This window comes from Prionailurus viverrinus, chromosome D1 (assembly GCF_022837055.1).
Source record: "Prionailurus viverrinus isolate Anna chromosome D1, UM_Priviv_1.0, whole genome shotgun sequence".
NCBI lineage: Eukaryota > Metazoa > Chordata > Mammalia > Carnivora > Felidae > Prionailurus > Prionailurus viverrinus.
The window spans coordinates 106,564,808-106,583,652 of NC_062570.1; the positions used below are offsets into that span (position 1 = coordinate 106,564,808).

At 60.5% G+C, this 18,845-nt stretch overlaps 4 protein-coding genes across 21 annotated transcripts in view; 1 reads left to right on the forward strand and 3 right to left on the reverse strand.

Moving 5' to 3' along the window:
- The window catches only part of PC (pyruvate carboxylase), a 101,688-nt gene extending 88,369 nt beyond the window's left edge, over positions 1-13,319 (forward strand). For all 7 annotated transcript variants that reach the window (XM_047879003.1, XM_047879005.1, XM_047879006.1 and 4 more), the window contains 11 exons: positions 8,443-8,587; positions 8,947-9,036; positions 9,126-9,347; positions 9,834-9,990; positions 10,506-10,746; positions 10,897-11,146; positions 11,350-11,594; positions 11,681-11,860; positions 11,935-12,183; positions 12,466-12,606; positions 12,689-13,319. In XM_047879003.1, the coding sequence (XP_047734959.1) occupies positions 8,443-8,587; positions 8,947-9,036; positions 9,126-9,347; positions 9,834-9,990; positions 10,506-10,746; positions 10,897-11,146; positions 11,350-11,594; positions 11,681-11,860; positions 11,935-12,183; positions 12,466-12,606; positions 12,689-12,937 (2,169 nt within the window). In that variant the 3' untranslated portion in view covers positions 12,938-13,319. The remainder of the gene's footprint in view (positions 1-8,442; positions 8,588-8,946; positions 9,037-9,125; positions 9,348-9,833; positions 9,991-10,505; positions 10,747-10,896; positions 11,147-11,349; positions 11,595-11,680; positions 11,861-11,934; positions 12,184-12,465; positions 12,607-12,688) is intronic.
- Positions 1,541-6,191, reverse strand: LRFN4 (leucine rich repeat and fibronectin type III domain containing 4). The gene is made up of 3 exons (XM_047879011.1): positions 4,760-6,191; positions 2,966-4,324; positions 1,541-2,369 (listed from the first exon to the last, which is right to left on the reverse strand). The coding sequence occupies exons 2-3, from the start codon at positions 4,312-4,314 to the stop codon at positions 1,808-1,810; spliced, it is 1,911 nt and encodes a 636-aa protein (XP_047734967.1). The 5' UTR covers positions 4,315-4,324; positions 4,760-6,191; the 3' UTR covers positions 1,541-1,807.
- On the reverse strand, positions 6,247-18,380 carry RCE1 (Ras converting CAAX endopeptidase 1). 4 transcript variants are annotated; one of them, XM_047879021.1, is made up of 8 exons: positions 18,070-18,380; positions 17,831-17,933; positions 17,654-17,737; positions 17,345-17,423; positions 16,653-16,820; positions 16,453-16,524; positions 14,597-14,655; positions 6,247-7,818 (listed from the first exon to the last, which is right to left on the reverse strand). In XM_047879021.1, exons 1-8 carry the CDS (start codon positions 18,252-18,254, stop codon positions 7,432-7,434), a joined length of 1,137 nt encoding a protein of 378 aa, XP_047734977.1. In that variant the 5' UTR covers positions 18,255-18,380; the 3' UTR covers positions 6,247-7,431. The 4 variants fall into 4 exon arrangements, with proteins under 4 accessions (XP_047734977.1, XP_047734980.1, XP_047734978.1 ...); XM_047879024.1 differs by having other exon boundaries at positions 17,654-17,733; positions 18,070-18,099; XM_047879022.1 differs by lacking the exons at positions 6,247-7,818; positions 14,597-14,655 and adding exons at positions 15,145-15,834; positions 16,119-16,181.
- An 11-nt stretch (positions 18,381-18,391) lies between these two features.
- The window catches only part of CD1H11orf80 (chromosome D1 C11orf80 homolog), a 96,412-nt gene continuing 95,958 nt past the window's right edge, over positions 18,392-18,845 (reverse strand). For all 9 annotated transcript variants that reach the window (XM_047879014.1, XM_047879016.1, XM_047879013.1 and 6 more), the window contains 2 exons: positions 18,647-18,834; positions 18,392-18,549 (listed from right to left, as the gene is read on the reverse strand). In XM_047879014.1, coding sequence (XP_047734970.1) covers positions 18,484-18,549; positions 18,647-18,834 — 254 coding nt within the window. In that variant the 3' untranslated portion in view covers positions 18,392-18,483. The remainder of the gene's footprint in view (positions 18,550-18,646; positions 18,835-18,845) is intronic.

Consider the following 18,845-nt stretch of genomic DNA (forward strand, 5'->3'; position numbering starts at 1 on the left):
ACCCGTCCCACAGCCTGGCAGGTTCACGAGTACCTGCTGCCTTAGAGCTCCCTGGACGAGGGAGACCAGGGTCAGGGGGCTCCCAGGGAGGAAGGTGGGAAGGCCAGCTGTGGGACACGTGTTTCTAGTTCCTTGGGGCCGCAGGGTCCTCCCCAAATGCACACCCTGGCACGTCTAAAGCCTCCCGCTAACCCTGCACCTGCCACCTTGCAGCTCTCCGCTCCTTGTCCCTCTGCCACGGGCCCTTCAGCCCTGTGTCATCCCTGCCTTCTCTCCACGGCCCCCAGGAGGGCTCAGGCTCTCCCGTTCTTCTGTTTCCTTTATTTAAACCGGGGTCTCTCCCCGGCCACATCCAGGTATGTGTTCTGGGGCTGGGAGGGCGGGCACACGTGTGTGTCAACACTGTGCAAACCCACAAGTGTGTGAGCTTGGCCAACACACGTGTGCACACACATCTTGTGCCGGTTCTCCCCAGGTGCCCACTAGAACCACGGCGGGCCGCACACAGAGACACCCGTGCGCCCCTTGGTGTGTGGACCGTGGCTGCCATAGCCCAGGCACCATCACAGGCCCTGGGGTGCCTGTGCCCACCCTCCACAGTGGGGCCCAGGCACCTGCGTGCTCTCGAAGCATTTGGGTGTGCCCCGTGCAGGGTGAAGAACCACATATCTGCAAGTACTTGGAGCACAGATCCCTCCCAGCTCTGACCGGGAGCCATGATTGTTCAGAGGCTGGCAGGGATCTCGGGCAGAGAGGAGGCAGAGCAGGGCGTGCCCCCCCAACCCGGGACTGTGGCTTCTTGGAGTGGGGCATAGAAGCAGGGCAGTGGCCCTGTGGGTGTAGGCACCCCTTGGTGTTTGCCCCTCCAGTGTCCAGTGAGGGTTTGACTCAGTCTTTCCGGACAAGCCCAGAGCAAAGCCACGGGGGAGCAGCTGAGAGCTCAGGGCCCACAGCCCTGACAGCACCTTCCAGAAGGTCTTGGGCTGATAGCAGGGCAGTGGAATTCCAAGGCTCTTCTAGTCCCTCTGGGATGATATTTTACAAATCCAGAAGCTGCCCAGGGAGATGGTGAATAAGGCTGTCACTGACGGGAGCCATGGGGGACTTTCTTACAGAGTTAAGAATGTTGCTAGTTCAGGTCTCTTTGCCCTGAAAGGCTGTGCCATGTCCCCCGGGGCCCCTGTTGCCACTGGGTATTGTGACATCCATGCCTCCATGAGGATGTCACGTCTTGTCCGCGTCCTGCCAGGGAGGAGCGTTCTGTCCTTACAGATAGAAGAACAGGGCGCAGAGGGCTCAGGCATAGTCCCCCACCCACCAGCTGTCTAGAGGCTGGGCCTAGAGGCTGGGACAGGAGGCACCAGATCCCAGCACTCCGCTATCAGGCGGATGAGGCTCGGGCCGTTTGGGCCGCCTCCGCGGGGCTGGCAGCCCCAGGCCTGACCCTGTTGTGTCCGTGTGCCTCTACTGGCCCACACGTTCCCCCTCCCCTCAGGAGCCTAGCAGGACAAGACAAGGCTAGCACTGAGGTGTACCCAACAATTTTATTATAAAGAAAAACAAGACTCCTGCTTGGTTGGTGCAGCCCCTGCTTCGGTGGCTGTGAGCACCTGTCAGTGGAACGCAGGTCTGGAGGCCAAAACCAGGGAAAGGGCCCCCTGCCTGGCCAAGCACAGAGGAGGCCTGAGGTACCAAGGGTAAAATCAGGAGGGACTCCCAGGCAGTGCCGACCCAACCAGGCCCGGCAGCTGCCCGCCCCACACCCTCTGCCCCTTCCCCAGCCCGCCCTGGGCCGACTCCCTTCCCATCACACCACACTCTCTTCCAGCTGCTCCGTGCTGCCCCCCACCCCCCGGCACCCTGCCCCGAGCAGCCCCCCATGCACAGAGTGGCTCCGTCGGGCCCAGGCTCCTCCGAGGCGCCTGGCGTAACCGTAGCACCCGCCAGCATCCCCCAGGTCCAGGGAGCAGCTGCGCTGGGGCCGAGGCGGTGGGCTCCGCGGCGGGTGGGCCTTGGGCGTGGGGCTGGGGCCTCCATTGGTCTGGGATTGGACGTGGCTAAGCTTGAGGGGGAGGCGGCCATTCCCGGCCCCCCGGCCCCGAACCAGCAAGGCCACGGTGAAGACCAGTAAGGCAGCCACCAGCACACCCCCCACGGCCACGGTCAGGGTCCCGCCCAGCACGTGGGCCTGCAGGGCGTGGCACAGGGGCGCAGCCGGTAGCGTGGAGAAACGGGCACAGCCCAGCAGCCGGGTGGCTGTGAGGTCGGAAGGCCCAGCGGCAGGTGACAGGGCCAGCAGGCAGAGGTCATAGTCGGCACCAGGGACTAGGTGCTTCAGCAGGAAGTGGTGGCTGGAGGCCGGGACAATCCTATGGGCAAGGGTGGGTGGTCAGAGCCCAGGTCCAGGCTCTGACCCCAGCCCCCAGCCCCACACGGCCTCAAAGGCCCCTTCACCACCCGCCACCCACCCGCACTGCATGCTCCTGAGTCCCAGCTCTGAACACTCCCCTCCCCTAGGACCACATGGGCCTTGTTTGTTTACTGAAGAAGGCAGAGAAACCAAGACAGGCATGCATTTTTGCAATTGGGGACAGTGCAAGGGGACAGACAGGCGTGTGTGCTGATGCACAAGCCCAGGGCAAGGCAAGGAGGTGGTGGAGAATCACATCGCCAGAGCCCGAAATAACACATGTGCAGCCCAGGCTTGTGTGCTTGAACAGAGACCAAACCCCAGGAAGCCTGTACTCACTCAGCCACACCGAGAGACTTCTCTTGGGGCACTCCCCCTCTCCCTGGTGCCTGCCCCTCCCCTCCCTCTGCATCCCCCCCCCCCCCCCCCCCGTCCCCCTCCCCCAGAAGCTTAGGAGGGGTGTGTGAAAGCTGGTGAGTGCTGGAGGGGTGGAGAGGGGCTCAGAGGGCAGCTGGGAGCCAAGCTGGGGCTGTGGGCAGCAAACCGCATCCTCACCGGTAGATGAGGGTCTCATCTTCACTGCTGTTATACTGGATTTGGAACATCCACACAGGGTCGGCTGGCCGCCCTGGCCCCCAGCTCACCAGCCCTGAGGTTGCAGTCACCTCTGTCACCTGCACAGCTGGCTCAGACTCCAGTGTCCCCTCGCCCTCGGCAGCAGTGCGGGCCGAGGCGGCAATGTCCGAGGGCCCTGGGCGGCCCCCCTCAGCACTGCCGTTCCCGCCGTGGGGCAAGGCCAGCACCCGTAGCTCCACACGGGCTGTGGCCTCCCCGGCAGGGTTGGTGGCAATGCAGGTGTAGCCCCCTGCGTCCCCAGAGCCCGTCACCCCGATCTCCAGGGTCCCGTTGGGGAAAGCCCGGGCTCGGGAGGAGTTGCCAACCAGGCGGTCATCAGGGCCGACCCAGTGCATGGTGGGCGCAGGGTCACCGAGGGCCCGGCATCTCAGAGTGGCCCGCTGGCCCTCCAGCACCCAGAGGCGCTGCGTGTGGCGGGCGATGAGAGGCGGCTCGCAGGAGAACTCGCCCTCGGGCACTGCCCAGAAGTAGCGGCCGGCCAGGCCTGGAGGGGAGGCGCACGTCTCCAGGTCGTCGGGCCGGGCCAGCCTCCGCAGCCACAGCAGCTCGCAGTTGCAGTGCAGGGGGTTCCCGCTGAAGCTCAGCACCAGGGGGGCGGGTGAGGCCTCCGCGTCGCGCCCCCGGGAAAAGAGCGGGTCTGGTGCCAGCGTGGCCAGGCGGTTGGAGGTGAGGTCGAGACGGGAGAGCTGGCTGAGCTGGGCGAAGGCGCCCGGGGGCAGTGCGTCGATGAGGTTGTGGTCCAGGTTGAGCGTGTGCAGGGCAGGCATGGCACCGATGCCGGCCCAGGGCACCTGCCGCAGGTTGTTGTAGGACAAGTCGAGGTCCTCCAGGCTGTCCAGGAAGTCGTCGAAGGCCCCGGGCGAGATTCGGCCCAGCTGGTTGCCACTGAGGATGAGGTGCTGCAGGTTGACGGGGCCCCGTAGGCTGCCGGTGCCCAGCTCAACCAACCTGTTCCCGTCCAGATGCAGGGAACGTAGGCTCTCCAGGTCCCCAAAAGCGCGGGCCCCAATGCGGGTGATGGCATTCCGGGAAAGCGTCAGGTCCACCAGCCCTGTCATGTTCCGGAAGTCCGGTGGCCCCAAGGCCTGGATGAAGTTGTCAGCCAGCCGCAGCTCCACGGTGCGGCGGTCCACGTTGGGTGGCACGAACAGCAGGCCTCGGTGGGCACAGAGGGTGCTGAGTGATTCGGACAGGTTCTGGCAGACACAGGGCAGTGGGCAGGCGGCCGCTCCACTGGCCAGCAGCAGCAGCAGGAGTGGCGGGGCCATGGTGAGCGCCCTGTAGGGAAGGGCCACAGCCCAGGCACAGGTGGGGCTGGTGCAGGTGCCCACTGTGCCCCGGGGCCCGGTCCCCAGGGCCAGCTTCTGGAGCCTGGTCTGGGTGGGGATCAGGGTCAGAGGCCCACAGGGCCCCCCGGGGATGAAAGAAGGCTGGGGCCTGCCAAGCCCCCCACAACAAAGGTCACATTTCCCAACCAGGTAGGGGGGTCCTGGCCTTGGGGATGAGGTGCAGCATGAGGCAGGAAGCGGAGGTGGGCACTAGAGCAGGGAGGGTCCCGGAACTTCCTTTCTCTGGCGTCTCCAGGAATCGCCAGCCCCCTCCCTCCGCACCATCCCTCCCCCTCCAGGGAAGACACCCCCCCCCAAGCCCCTCCCTTGGCCCCGCGCCCCTCCCTGGCCAGCCACTGCTGTTGTGCCCCGCAGCCCCCCTCACCTGGTGTCTGTAGCTCAGGGGGAGCGGGCCGGCCTCCCCGTGGGCCTGGCCAGCCCCCGCCGACTCCAGGCGGCTCTCCCGCGGGGGCGAGGCCAGGGGCTGACCGGCCGCCCGCCGCGCGCCCTCCAGCCCATGGCGCTCGGGCCCGCGGCCCCGGCTCACTCGGTTCCCGGCACCTTTTCCCGGCGGCTCCCGTCGGCGGCGGCGGCGGCGGCGGCGGCGGCGGCGGCGGCGGCGGCGAAGACAGGCAGGCGGGTGCGCGCCAGCGAGCGCGCGCTCCGCGGACACGCACGTGGAGGGCGGACGGGGAGGGGCGCACGGGGATCCACCCGGGCCGGCTGCCTCCCGAGGTCACGGGGACACGCGGCCACTGCAGCGCCCACGGGTGGCTCCCGGTCACGCCCGAGGCCCGGGCCGGCGCGGGCCCGCCGCGCAGTCCCCCGGCGCTGCCGCAGCGCACTCACCCTGGCACGGGCGCGCGCGCCCCCGGCCACCCTGGCGCCCCGGCATCCTGCACCGCACGGGCGCCCGCCGCCGCTGCGCGAACCGTCACTCTTCAGGCAGCCAGACAAAGCGCCAGCTCGCGGGCCCCTTCACCATCTCCCGGAGACGGGAGCCTTTGTCACATGTCGCTGGGCACCCTCCCCAACACACCCACACATGCCCACACACCCACACGTCCCCGCACCCACAGGCAGGGCCGGGCGCAAAGCCGCACTGTTGTTGGGACCCTCACAGACACACGCTGAAGGTCACAACCGTTCTGCATCACCGAGTCACGTGGAGGGTCCCCAACAGGCACGGGGCCGGGAGTGGGGGTGAGGGGCTGGGGCGACACCCCCGGCAGGCCTGCCGCGGGGTGGGGCGGAGAGGGCTCGGCCTCCCGGCTGGCGCCGTGCCCCGCCCCTCCCTCCCTTTCCTGGGCTCCCCGCCCCGCCCGGCATGCTCGGGAGCCAACCGGTCTCCGCCTCCGGCCCGATTGGTCTGCGCTGCGCCGTTTCCCAGCAGGCCGGCGGTGGCACGCTGTTTGAAGCTGTGCGTCAGTGGTCCTCGCCGAGCCGGCAGCCCCTCCTTCCCCCTTCTGCCCCTGCCGGGCCGTTTTCCTGGGAGAGCGGCCCACGGTGAGCTCGTCCCAGCTGAGGAAGGGCTCCCGGTGGGGGAGAGTTTCCGGCTTCCTGCCACCCATAGCCGCGGCTTGAGTGGGAGCACTGAGTGCTCGAACCAGGCTGGGCACTCTGGTCCTTCGGGAAACCAGGCAAGTCGCCACTTCCTCCACGTATCTCCTAGTCCTCCGGCTACCCGGGCACCCCCATGCCTATCCCTTTCCCTTGTCTCCAGACTTGGTTCCCCAGGGGGTGGCAGCCACCAACCCCCCCCCCCCCCCCCCCCGGGAAACACGGAATTCTGATTCTGCCTGGTAAAGTAGGTAACCTTGGGCAAGTTATTGTAACCACTGGCACACTACTCATCTAGGCCAAGGGGGTATTAATTGCATGTACTTCTGTACCTCATAGGGCTGACAGGAGAAAGGATGTAGCCTGTGGGGGGGTGTAGCCACCTGGTAACTGGAAGCCCCTCCTACGTGTCGCCACTCCCAGGGCCTCAGCTACTGCACTTGTAAAAGGAAGGCACTGGATTCTAGCCCAGGTCAACTGATGCTCTGTAGCATTGGTATTTATGTTCCTCTTTTCCCCTTCAAAAATGTTTTCATTCCTTCTTAAGTGTACAAGCATACTAGCATCCATCACAAGCCACTCTGTGCTGGGAGCCGAGGTACATCAGGAACCAGATGGGCCTAGTTCCTGCCCCCGTGGAGCTCACAGCATAGGGGGTCACATGACGTCTCCCCCCAAATTAAAAGGAGGAGGGGCCTGCAAATGGGAAGTGTAAGGTGGAACAGGGTAGGTCTCTGAGGATCCCTCCCACCCCTATGTGGTTCTAGGTTCTTTAGATGATTTAATCGGTTTTATCTTCTCAAATGCCATGCTTTGGTCCAGTTGAAATGTCCCCATTCCTTTAGGAGAGACAGGGGCTAGCCTCAGACAGACTGATAGATCTGTCACATGAGACAGGCCCAAGGCAATGTTGGCTGGGTCCTGCTCTGCAATTCCTGTGGGGGAGGCACCCTTCCCACCTGAGGCTCCAGGTGATAGGAATGCTAGGTCGGATAGGCAGAATTTCTCAAGAGTAGCAACAGGGTCCAGCAACCCATGCTGGGCCTGGAGTCCCCACTGAAGTTCCCAACAGAGGTCATGAATGGGTGACACAGAGATGCTTTATCTGAAGTGACAGCCATGTGGGCACAGGCACGTGGACACTGGGATTCCACCCATGGGCTGGCAGTCCTGGGACATCTCTCAGTGCTGGCTCCTAGGCCCCAGGTGGCCCCTAGGTTGGACTTGCCCAGCTCCAGCTTCATGTTGTCCCCCAGCAGTTTAATGAGCAGAAATCAGGGCCCTATGCACAAAGCATGTGGACATATACCTCAGCACCCCTGCCCTCAAAATGGTCCCAGGCGTATGAAGAATGGAGACAAGTAAAAGCTGAGGACAAGAGAGGTGTTTTGCGACAGCCGATCCCACAGAAGCCTACTATAAAGGGGAGGGTCCAGCTCTGTTGTGAGGGCGGGAGGTACAGACGAAGGCCGTCAAGTTCAGACTTCCAGGAAGAGCTTACCGGGCAGGTGTAAAGGGGTGGAGGCATGAGAGCACAAGGCAAGTTTGGTGTGGCTGGAGGTAGCCAGGACTTGGAAACCTGGCAGAAGGCATGGCCTGGAGACCAGGGGTCACAGAGTCTAGAGATGGCCATGGTAGAGCTGTCTCTCTTGACCTGGTGACACAGGGGTGGGTGTTGAGGGTGACGGAGTGCAGGTTTTTAGTAACTGGGTGCACAGTGAGGCGTGCAGCAGAAGGCAGAGGAGGACTGGGTGAGGGAAGCCGACTTTGGACTTGATGAGCTTGTGTGAGGGCCACACAAGGAGAGGTGCCCAGGAGGGATTTCCGCTTTAGGGTCTTGGCTCTGGAGCTGGAAGCCCAGGATGAGGCCACCCAGGGAGTGTCCTGTATGAGAAGAGGCCCAGTGACAGCTCTGAGAACTCCATCCTGCAGGGGTGAGAGGAGCCCCCAGTGGGGACTGGGGAGGAGAAGGAGAACAAGAGGTCTTGGAAGCCCAGGGCAAGAATGTCCAGGTGGGAGCTGTTAGCAAGCGAAGGGTGGGAAAGGGCCCACGGGAGTTAGCCACAAGGATGGCCCTCAGTGAGGATACCAAAGTGTAGCGTTGGGGTGGTAGAGGAGGGGCTGGCAAAGGTAGGGACATGTTTCAAGAAGCATGGCTGCATAATGTGTCATGGTGCTATGAGAAAGGCCTGACCCGTTTTCTAGAGTGTGTGGTGGGAAGGTGCTTATTTCCAGATCCCTGATGAAGGAGGAGGTGATTCAGCACATGCTCTGGGGTGAGCAAGGGGGGAGGAAGTGGGCTCATCCCCCTAACAGCTTAAGGGACTCTGCCAGAATAGGGGGCTGGTGAGATGGGGAAATGTCATTCCTGAGGGATGAGTCCTCAGACTTCAGCATGGTATTCTGGGGAACTTGGAGAGCTGTGCTGGCCCAGGGTGGCGCCTTCAGCCTCTCCTTTCTCCCTCCGTGCTCCATGGTGATGCCCTCCCACCCACCTCTATTCTGCAGACCAACATCCCCTTCCTGCAGAATGTGCTCAACAACCAGCAGTTCCTGGCCGGCACCGTGGACACCCAGTTCATCGATGAGAACCCGGAGCTATTCCAGCTGCGGCCTGCACAGAACCGGGCCCAGAAGCTGCTACACTACCTCGGTCTGGCCCCAAGACTGCCCTCCTCTCCTCTCTCAAATGCCTCGCTCCTGGCCCCCTGCCTAGAAGAACTTCCTAGCATGCCCTGTCCCTGTCCTCATTCTGGTCCTGCACCCTCCCACCTTGCTCACCCTCCTTGCTCCTGATCACAGGGATGCCCCCTTCTCCACCCATGCAGCCCTTAGTAGGTTCCCACTGCCTGGACCCAGGAGGCCTTGGCTTTGGAGAGGGCAGGGGTCAACTAGAGGACTTGGGATCCTGGAGGAACCTCTCATCCCCAGGCCCATCTAAATGTTACTCCTGCCCTCAACTCAAGACTCTTCCCTAGCGTGTCCTGACCCCACTTCCCACTCTCTCCCTAGGTCATGTCATGGTGAACGGCCCAACCACCCCGATCCCCGTCAAGGCCAGTCCCAGCCCCACAGACCCCATTGTCCCTGCAGTGCCCATAGGTAGGTGAGCTCATTCTACCAACTTGTGGGGGAGGCAAAGAGGAGGTTGCTGCCTGAAGGATGGGTGCTAATGCCCAGGTCTGCCCTAGGCCCACCCCCAGCTGGTTTCAGAGACATCCTGCTGCGGGAGGGGCCTGAGGGCTTCGCTCGAGCTGTGCGGAACCACCAGGGGCTGCTGCTGATGGACACGACCTTCCGGGATGCCCACCAGTCACTGCTGGCCACTCGTGTGCGAACCCACGATCTCAAAAAGATTGCTCCCTATGTTGCTCACAACTTGAGCAAACTCTTCAGCATAGAGAACTGGGGAGGTAGGCTGGAGGAGGGCTTGAGTGTGGGACTGTGCCTGGAAGGAATTGGGTATCCAGTGTGGCCCCACCACTGGCCACTCCAGGAGCAGCTAAAATGTTAACATTGAGGAAACTAGTGAGAAGCGAACAAGGCATAGTGTTCCATTTGTTCAGCAGTGACTCGTGCCCACTTTGGGGAGGCCTGGTTGCTGGGCATGAGATTGCATAGCTGAGATCCCAGTAGCTAAGGGTCAGAGAGGAGCCACGAGCCTGTTCTAGCATGGAGAACTGGTGGCAGGGTGGTACCCTGTGAAAGGGGGCAAGAGGACACTGATCCTGAGCTACCTTCAGCAGAGGGAAGTCTCCAGGGGTTGGAACAGGAATGTGAAGGATCCTGGAGATGAGTGCGAGGGTGTCCGGGTTAGAGGCTCAGGCTGCAGAGCTGCAGGGTGTGGCAGGGGCCCGGGGAAGTGAGGGGCTGACCTGGGCCTCTTGGTCCCCGTGCAGGAGCCACGTTTGATGTTGCCATGCGCTTCCTGTATGAGTGCCCCTGGCGGCGGCTGCAGGAGCTCCGAGAGCTCATCCCCAACATCCCGTTCCAGATGCTGCTGCGGGGGGCCAACGCCGTGGGCTACACCAACTACCCCGACAATGTGGTCTTCAAGTGAGCCTGGGGTCGGGTGGGCAGACGCTGCACAGCATGGTCCAGTGGGTACCAGGCCACACTGCAATGGCCTGCGCTTTCCCACAGGGAGCTTGACACTTAAGTCTCTCAGTAGCTGTATCCAGTGAGAGCTGCTATCTGGAAATTTCATGAAGTGCAGAATTCTAGTTGGAGAACTGAAGAACTTCTAGCTCATGGGGCAGCAGAAGCCTCAGGACTCCTTGTCCAGTGTTCCTTCTCCCTCAGACCACCCACTCTTGCGAAGAATCCCTAGCTGATTTCTTCTGACCTGGGCAGACTGAGCTGCACTGTACATGACTAGGGCAGGACAGCACTGCTCCATGCCAGATGCCTCTGAGGGGACCTGCCCAGCCCAGGCTGCCCCAGAGAAGGCCTTGTCCACACTGGGGTGCCCCCACACGGGCTCACCACTCTCCCTGCCCGGTCAGAGCCAGAGAGGGATGTACAGGGGAGAGTGGGATGGGGTTGACCCTTGGGCTCTTCTACCCACTCAGGTTCTGTGAGGTGGCCAAAGAGAACGGCATGGATGTCTTCCGGGTTTTTGACTCCCTCAACTACATGCCCAATCTGCTACTGGGCATGGAGGCAGCCGGCAATGCTGGCGGTGTGGTGGAGGCCGCCATCTCCTACACGGGTGACGTGGCCGACCCCAGCCGCACCAAATACTCACTGCAGTACTACATGGGCCTGGCTGAAGAGTTGGTTCGAGCTGGCACCCACATCTTGTGCATCAAGGTGCCTGGACCCACCTGTCCCAGGAGTCCCCCTGCCCCTTCCCCACCTCTCCCAGCTTCCCCTTCTCCCCCACTATGTCCCCCTCATATCCCCTACCACATACGTGTCACACCCCCTCCTTACCCGACCATGTCTCTCTTCTTGCCCCAGGACATGGCAGGGCTGCTAAAGCCAGTGGCCTGCACCATGCTGGTCAGGTCCCTCAGGGACCGCTTCCCTGACCTCCCGCTGCACATCCACACCCACGACACATCAGGGGCAGGTGTGGCAGCTATGCTGGCCTGTGCCCAGGCTGGGGCCGATGTGGTAGATGTGGCAGCTGATTCCATGTCCGGGATGACTTCACAGCCCAGCATGGGGGCCCTGGTGGCCTGCACCCGAGGGACTCCCATGGACACAGGTAGGAATGGCAGGAGTCCATGGCCATTTCCCTCACAGCCATGGCCCGTAGTAGTCCCAGTAGAGTCTGGCCTGTCCTAGAATCCAGATGATCTTTGCTGGCCTTACCCTCCATCACCCACATCTGAGATGGGACCTGAGCTGGCTCTGGGGTCCTGGGAGGAGCACCTGGGAACTTGGCATATTTTCCTGGCCTCCCTGCAGGGGTGCCCCTGGAGCGCGTGTTTGACTACAGTGAGTACTGGGAGGGGGCCCGGGGATTGTATGCGGCCTTTGACTGCACGGCCACCATGAAGTCTGGCAATTCGGATGTGTATGAGAATGAGATCCCAGGGGGCCAGTACACCAACCTGCACTTCCAGGCACACAGCATGGGGCTTGGCTCCAAGTTCAAGGAGGTCAAGAAGGCCTACGTGGAGGCCAACCAGATGCTGGGCGACCTCATCAAGGTGAGCTAGGCCCAGTGATCTCATCCCTGCCTCTGAACCTCCTATAAGGTACCAAGCATCCTAACCCAGGGGGCTTTTCTTCTCAGGTGACACCGTCCTCCAAGATCGTGGGGGACCTGGCCCAGTTCATGGTGCAGAATGGGCTGAGCCGGGCAGAGGCTGAAGCCCAAGCAGAAGAGTTGTCCTTCCCCCGCTCCGTGGTAGAGTTCCTGCAGGGCTACATTGGCATTCCCCACGGGGGGTTCCCTGAGCCCCTTCGCTCTAAGGTAGGAAGGCCCAGTACAGTGTGAGGGTGGGGGTTGGGTACAGGCATTAGGCCTGACCCTGCTTTGCTCCCCAGGTGCTAAAGGACCTGCCAAGGGTCGAGGGGCGGCCCGGAGCCTCCCTCCCTCCACTGGATCTGCAGTTGCTGGAGAAGGAGCTGATTGAACGGCACGGGGAGGAGGTGACACCAGAGGATGTGCTCTCAGCAGCCATATACCCCGATGTCTTTGCACACTTCAAGGACTTCACAGCTACTTTTGGCCCCCTGGATAGCCTCAATACCCGCCTCTTCCTGCAGGGACCCAAAATTGCAGAGGAGTTTGAGGTCAGTGGCTCTGGCACCTATCTACGCCCCACCCCAGCACCCCTAAGGACACCAGCACATCTAGAGCTCCAGGCTTTGGCTTGGCTGTCACTTGGCCTCACAAGCTGTACCCAAAAGCACTCTTGAGGAACCAGGAGGTTAGGCCTTTACAAGTGAGGAGCTGAGACCCAGGGCTGGGGGACTTGCCTGGGACAGGGTCAGGGGGCTGTTCTACTGAGACCTGTGTGCCCGCCCCACCCCCTCCCGCCTCACCAGCTCTGAGCCTGCATGCCCTCCCTACAGGTGGAGCTGGAGCGGGGCAAGACACTGCACATCAAAGCCCTGGCTATAAGTGACCTGAACCGCGCTGGCCAGAGGCAGGTCTTCTTTGAGCTCAATGGACAGCTGCGGTCCATTCTGGTCAAGGACACTCAGGCCATGAAGGTATAGCCCTGCTAGGGCCAACCAGGCGGTGGGAACAGGTAGGGCCTGTGCCTCACCACTCCTCCTTCTGTCTTGTCTGCAGGAGATGCACTTCCACCCCAAGGCTCTGAAGGATGTGAAGGGCCAGATCGGGGCGCCCATGCCTGGGAAGGTGATAGACATCAAGGTAGCAGCTGGGGGCAAGGTGGCCAAGGGCCAGCCCCTGTGTGTGCTCAGCGCCATGAAGATGGAGACTGTAGTGACTTCACCCATGGAGGGCACTGTCCGCAAGGTCCACGTAACCACAGACATGACACTGGAGGGTGATGACCTCATCCTGGAGATTGAGTGATCTTGCCCCAGATTGGCAGCCTGGCCGTACCCACCCCAAGCCTTCAATAGACACTGAGCTGCCAGGGCAGGCCCAGGCCAGCCAGTGCCCAAGGGCAGAAAGGCCTAGCCCTGGAGCTCCTGTCCTCAGCTGCTTGTGGCAGGAGACGCACTGCCTGCTGTGGCACATTCCCTTCCTCCAGCCATCTGTCTTTTCCCTGCTGGACAGCTGCTCAGATATTCATCTCTTGCCAAATAAGGGTCCTCAACTTGGAGACTACAGGTGGTGGTGTAGGTGGGCCTAAGACCCAGGGGAGCAAATTTAGGGGTCCTACCTCTTAGGGGAAGAGCTAGGCTCCAAGTCCTGAGAACTTTGCTCAATAAAACTGGCTTCCCCTACCCTTCATGTTGGGTCCTGTGCAGCCCCCGCCACACCCCCCCCCCCCCCCCCAGCACTACTCAGCATAGGGGCAGGGCTGCCTCTTGGGACTCCCCATGGCAGGGGCAGGTCGGTTGTATCCTCCTTGGAGGGTAGGGGAGAATAGTAGTGGCCTTGGTTTCAGCCACTATAGAGTGCCTATGATATATACACCCCAATTAGGATTAGCTAGTTGCATGGAGAGCTTGGACAAGGTTGTGTTGGTCTACGCATTTAACACCCATTAACTCAGGGAATCAATCACATTTTGTGGACACAAACGGGAGTCCCAGGAAGTTAAATAGCTTATCCAGGACTCCAGAGCTAGTAAGAGGCAGAGGAGGGTCCACACCCAAGCTGTCAGTGGAGTTGCTTTGCTTCCAGCCACACTGCTTTACTTCCTAAACTCAGGGCCAGCCTGCCACTTCAATAGTTCAGGACTGGATGTGAACAGGCACCAGTTTCCGGGAGATGGGCAAAAAACCCTTGGATGTGGGAGCCTTTGGGGGAGGATATTAGTGGGAGGTCAGCACTGGATTGAGAGTCTCAAGATCTAATCCCGCCCATTCCCATAAGCAAGCTCTCAGGAGAATCTGTCACCTGCAGGGGGTTTGGCAACCCTGCATGCATCACTGCATTGCTACCCACCCCCAACCTCCACAGGGGAGGTGACCATGGTGAGGTGAAATGGGGTGCTGCGTAGCTCTGAGCAGTAGCATGAGGAAGGGGAGGAGCAGAGCTTGGATCTCCCAACCTTCAGGGGACCAGGCAGGCAGTATGTCCCCAGCACTCTGCCAACCCAGTGCTCCTCAGGTACCACAATCTAATTTGGGGGGCAGCTTTGGGCTTCCTCCTCTTTGGACACCAAGATCCCAAAGGTACCCTCTGAAACAGCCCCATACCCCATACCCCATCTGCCTCCCCAACAGCTGCTACACAGGCTGGGAGGACAGGAAGGCTCTCCACAGCAAGGCAGGTGTGTGACTATCAAGATGACTTTTTAGATCCAGATGAATGTCGTTTAGTCACAGCCAAGCTGGGGGTGCCTGGGGAGTGACTGCACATCCATTTCCTTTCAACCACCAACCTCAGGGAACAAGACTTGGGACAGCCTCCTTGAGTATAGAGTGGGACCTGAAAGTATATCCTTTCAAAAATTAAAAAATCCCAGGGGCAAGGGAATGAAAATATGAGAACCATTCTAAAAAGAAGGTGATGGGCAGGTACAACACTAGAAGAGTCTAAGAAAGAATCTTGACTTACAGTGTTATTTGGCAGGGTCCTTGCTGTTCTCAGGGCTGCAGCCTTTGTTCTGAGTTCCTCTAGGGACGAGACAAGCAGCACGGTGGCAGAGACCCAAGGCAGAGAGAGCCAGGAAAGCCTCTACTACCCAGGTGACCGTGAGGTGGTTCCTCTACCATTTTGGACCTGTTATTTTCTCCTGTGTAAGGTGAAGCTGGTAGACTTTGGGGAGGTCCCGGTAGAGGCCCCACAGTCGACCCTCCGCTCTCTCAGAGGATACAGGTTGGAGACTCCATCACTGAGGTCATGGCCCTACGTTCCATCCCCTGACCCTAGTAGCCAAAGCACAGGCCCCAGGATGAGCTGAGTTCACATCTGGTACCTGCAGTCCCAGAACCCCATGTGCTACAACTTGGGGCATGGCTAAGAAAGGAGGAAGGCAGCCAGAGGACCCCATCCTGTCCTTCACTTCAGGGAACTGTGCCTCCCAGGCTGACCCGCCCAGTGGTCAGTGTCCAAGGTAGCCAAGACAGGTGGTGGGCACATTCACAAGACCCCAAACAGATTGATTCTCAAAGGTCCAAGGCCATGTTACCCAAGTTAAATCTCTTTAGTATCTCAATACAAAGTCCTGATGCAAAAAGACAATGAGAAAACCCTGGGAAGTTGGGGGGAGGGATTTTGTAAATTCCACCCCCGAGCAGCTTTTCAGAGGCAGAGGGGGGCAGAGGAGCTCAGAAAAGCAGCAGTCCAAAGTGAGCAAGGGAGTGTACGGCTCCTGGGACCTGCCCCTTGTCCCCTCACTCCCAGCTGCTCCTCAACCCCCTTTGGAGAGGGGTTGCACCCTTTGGATATCTGCTCCTTTCTCTTGGTCCCTGGGATTCAACTAGCTCTGGCTTCAATCCCCTACAAAAATTCCTGAGATCTCGGGGACCCCAGCCAGCTCCTCCCCTGCAGTACCCCTTGACAGGGAGGGGCTGGGGAGCCCGTGAGAGTTCGTAGGAGCATGTACGGGAGCATGGGTCAGGAGCACAAGGGACCCTCTGAGTCTCCTGCCCGTTCCAAAAGCACACAAAGGGGAAGGCTGCCGTAGAGCTTGGGGTCCGTGAGGGGCTGGAGCAGAAGCAGGAAGAGTCCTACACCCAGGGCATAGCCTGCCAGCAGGGGCCGCCTCTGCGGATGTTCCAGGGCTGCGCAAACGGCAGGAAAGCCCATGTAATTGCAGAAGGAGTGGCAAAGAACCGGCCCAATCAGGTGTCCTAGGGAGGGGAGACAGAGTAGCTCATGGAGCAGCCCCACCGCTTCCCAGGGCCAATCACCCACATCCCTAAAATAGGAAGTCAATGACCGCCCACACACACCACATGGCCTCTGCTCCCTTCCACCTCTCAGACTTCACCAGGCTGAGAGCCCTGGCTCTGCCTGTTTCAAACACCATAGTAGAAGAAACTTGTCACTCCTACAACAAACACAGCATTCCCGTATTCCCACCCACTCCTGTGGGCCCAAGTCCCCAGGGACCCGTGAGAGACTGAGGACCAACCTGTGCGGATGAAGAGGAAAGCAGTGTAGGCGCCGAAGACAGCTGTGTAGGAGAACTGGAACGCTGGAGACGGGGAGGCCTCGAGTGACCACACCTGCATGCTCTTCCAGTCCCAGCACTGCACACCCGTCAGCCAGAAACCTCCCCTTCCCCCTGAGGGCAGTGGCTGCCTGCCCCAGCACCTATGGCTGTCCTCTACACCCCAACTCCCATGGCCAGGGGCCCTTCCAATACTACATCCCTCTGTTCCCAATTCTTCCTCCAGAATGGCTATGAGGGACACCCCTACACACCCTAACCCAGGACTGCCCCAGGCAAGCTTTCTAAGACTCACCTGCAGACAAGAAGATGCTCCCCACACTGCTCTGGCGGAATCGAAGCTGCTCAAAAATGTGGTGAAAATGGGCTGGAAGGAAGGCGAGAACCATGTCACGTTCCTCTATGCCTGCCTTATATGCCACACCCTTGCCCCAAATCCCATTTTTGGCTCTCATGCTGGGAACATCTCAACAGAACCAGGTTAGGCAAACTTACCAACTCCAAAGAAGAGTGGGCAGGTGAACACCGCAGGGCCCAGGCCCGTGCATGGTGCTAACATAGGCAGCATACAGGCCCGGAACACCAGTTCTTCTGTCAGGGGCGCAATCACTTGATTCCGCAACCAACGCATATCCGTGAGGCAGCGGGCCCAGGAGCGAGGAGCTAAGGAAGGAATTCAGGACCAGTAATCAGTGACAGGGTATGGAACAAAGAACTCCTAGAGGCCCCAGGGGAGCCTTCTCCCACAGCCTTTCCCTTGACAAACTCAGACATAAATACTCCTGAGGAGACATTTAAGAGTCGAGCTTTGTTATCACACGCAGTATAAAACAATGTCTCGAGAACTGAAAGAAAAGACATGAATAGCTGAAGCAAGGTATTTTGGTAGCAAATTCTGGAAACGTCAAAACCAGAACCCAAGACCAGCTCTGGTTTGAGGAAGCCAAAGATTAGGGGAGGAAGGAACAACACATTTTAGTGCACACAAAGTACTGCTGGGGGTTCCAAGGTGCCTCCTTGGATTTCAGAAACCAACTCTTACAGGTCATCTGTTACATGTTCCCATTTTACTGATCTGGAAACCAATAACATCTCCATCTCATGTCCAGGACTCACTATGAGGCCACTTATTCCCTTTCCCCACTGTGCTGGGCTGCCTGCTTTTTCTCTCAGCCCTTAGGACTCACCTAAGACAACCTTCAAACCATCTGCCAGGTCACATGGGCAATCCATAGAGAGCTGCATCAGTGGGCCCAGGAAAAGGATCTGGGGACAAAAAAGCAATCACAGAGATAGTTTAAGCCACAGTCCCACTACCCTAACCCAGAAGAGAACTCGTAAGACTTAAAGCTTCCTATTCTTAGCCAGGATGTCCCACTCAGGCATACCCAAGGGCCATCTCACAATTTCTGTCGCCCATCAGTCAAAAGATGGACACGCACACACACAGAAAGGAACGTCATGCTAACAAATGGAAAAATAAAACAAGTACTCACCATGGTCAGCAGCAGGGGCAGCAGTGCTGCTGGGAAAATACCCTCCAGCCTGAAGCCCATCAGGGTGAGCAGGGATGTGCCTGGCTGAGCCACAGGAAAGGAGGCATCAGTCTTGCTCTCTCCTCTCAGACCCCTGAGATCCTCCCCCTCTTGCCCTCTGCCCCGCCTCCTTCGCACCTGGATGCCTGTGAGTTCTCTCCAGAGTAGCACGCACAGAGGCGAGAGGCTGGACACCACCAACACACTGGTGAAACGCCGCTTGATGACTGCAGGGTGGTCCCTACGGAGAGGGCAGTAAGTTCAAGGGCCCACAGCCTCGTCTGGACAGCGCGGCCCCGCCCCCGGATCGCCCAAGCCCCGCCCACAGCCCCGCCTCGCGGAGGCGCGGGTTCCGGCCGCGCGCGCAGCCCCCGCACCTGGGCAGCTCGCTCTTCCAGACGTAGAGGCTGCCCACGTAGGAGCAGGCGAGGCTAAGACAGGAGAACACAGACACCCAGCAGCACAGCCCAGGGCCCGGGCCGCCCAGAGCTGCTGACTCGGGCTGCCGCTCCGGCCGCGACACCGACAGCAGGCGCAGCCCATCCCCGCCCAGCGCCGCCATCGCGCCCGGAGCCGCGGCGCGCACCAGTGACGCGATCCCGCCGCCGCTCGACCCGCGCCTGCTGCAAGTGCAAGTGATGTCATCCGGCGGCGCGGGAGCCCCGCCCCTGACCCCGCCCCCGACACTGAAGCAGAAGCTGCGCGCGCGGAGCAGGTTTATTGAACAACAGACAGCACGCTGCCCCGGCAGCTACCGAGCGGGCGTGGGCGCATGGGGAGATCACCCTAGCTTAGGGCTCAGGGCCGGGATCCAGCCACTCGGATAGATTGGAGACCTCCTGCAGCCATAGCGAGTCCTGCGGGAGGAAAGGAAGCTCGGGGTGAGGACCCATCGGCAGCGGCCGTCTCCACCTTCCCTCTGCTCCATCACCTGCGCGGCCCTCGCCCGGTTACCTCCAGGCCGCCCCCAGGGCTCGCCCTGCTTCCGCTAGGGGTCGGGAAGGCCCCTGCAGGCTCTGTGCGGCGCGCGGCGGCCTCTAATTGGCTCGGGGCTCTGGCAGAGTGGAAAGCCTGCGTCTCTTCCATGCCCCGCCGGAGGCTGCCCCTCTTGAGCCTCTTGTTTTCCACTTGCTCGCTGGTTCCTAGACGAAAA

What these genes read in the sequence shown, in the direction of transcription:
- LRFN4 (XM_047879011.1), bottom strand. Translation starts at nt 4,314, where the DNA reads ATGGCCCCGCCACTCCTGCTGCTGCTGCTGGCCAGTGGAGCGGCCGCC. An exon ending in GATGAGACCCTCATCTACCG is followed by an intron (nt 2,370 to 2,965) that starts GTGAGGATGCGG and finishes CCTTGCCCATAG; the next exon opens with GATTGTCCCGGCCTCCAGCC.
- RCE1 (XM_047879021.1), bottom strand. Translation starts at nt 18,254, where the DNA reads ATGGCGGCGCTGGGCGGGGATGGGCTGCGCCTGCTGTCGGTGTCGCGG. An exon ending in GAGAACTCACAGGCATCCAG is followed by an intron (nt 17,738 to 17,830) that starts GTGCGAAGGAGG and finishes CCTGTGGCTCAG; the next exon opens with CCAGGCACATCCCTGCTCAC. An exon ending in TGGTTTGAAGGTTGTCTTAG is followed by an intron (nt 16,821 to 17,344) that starts GTGAGTCCTAAG and finishes TTCCTTCCTTAG; the next exon opens with CTCCTCGCTCCTGGGCCCGC.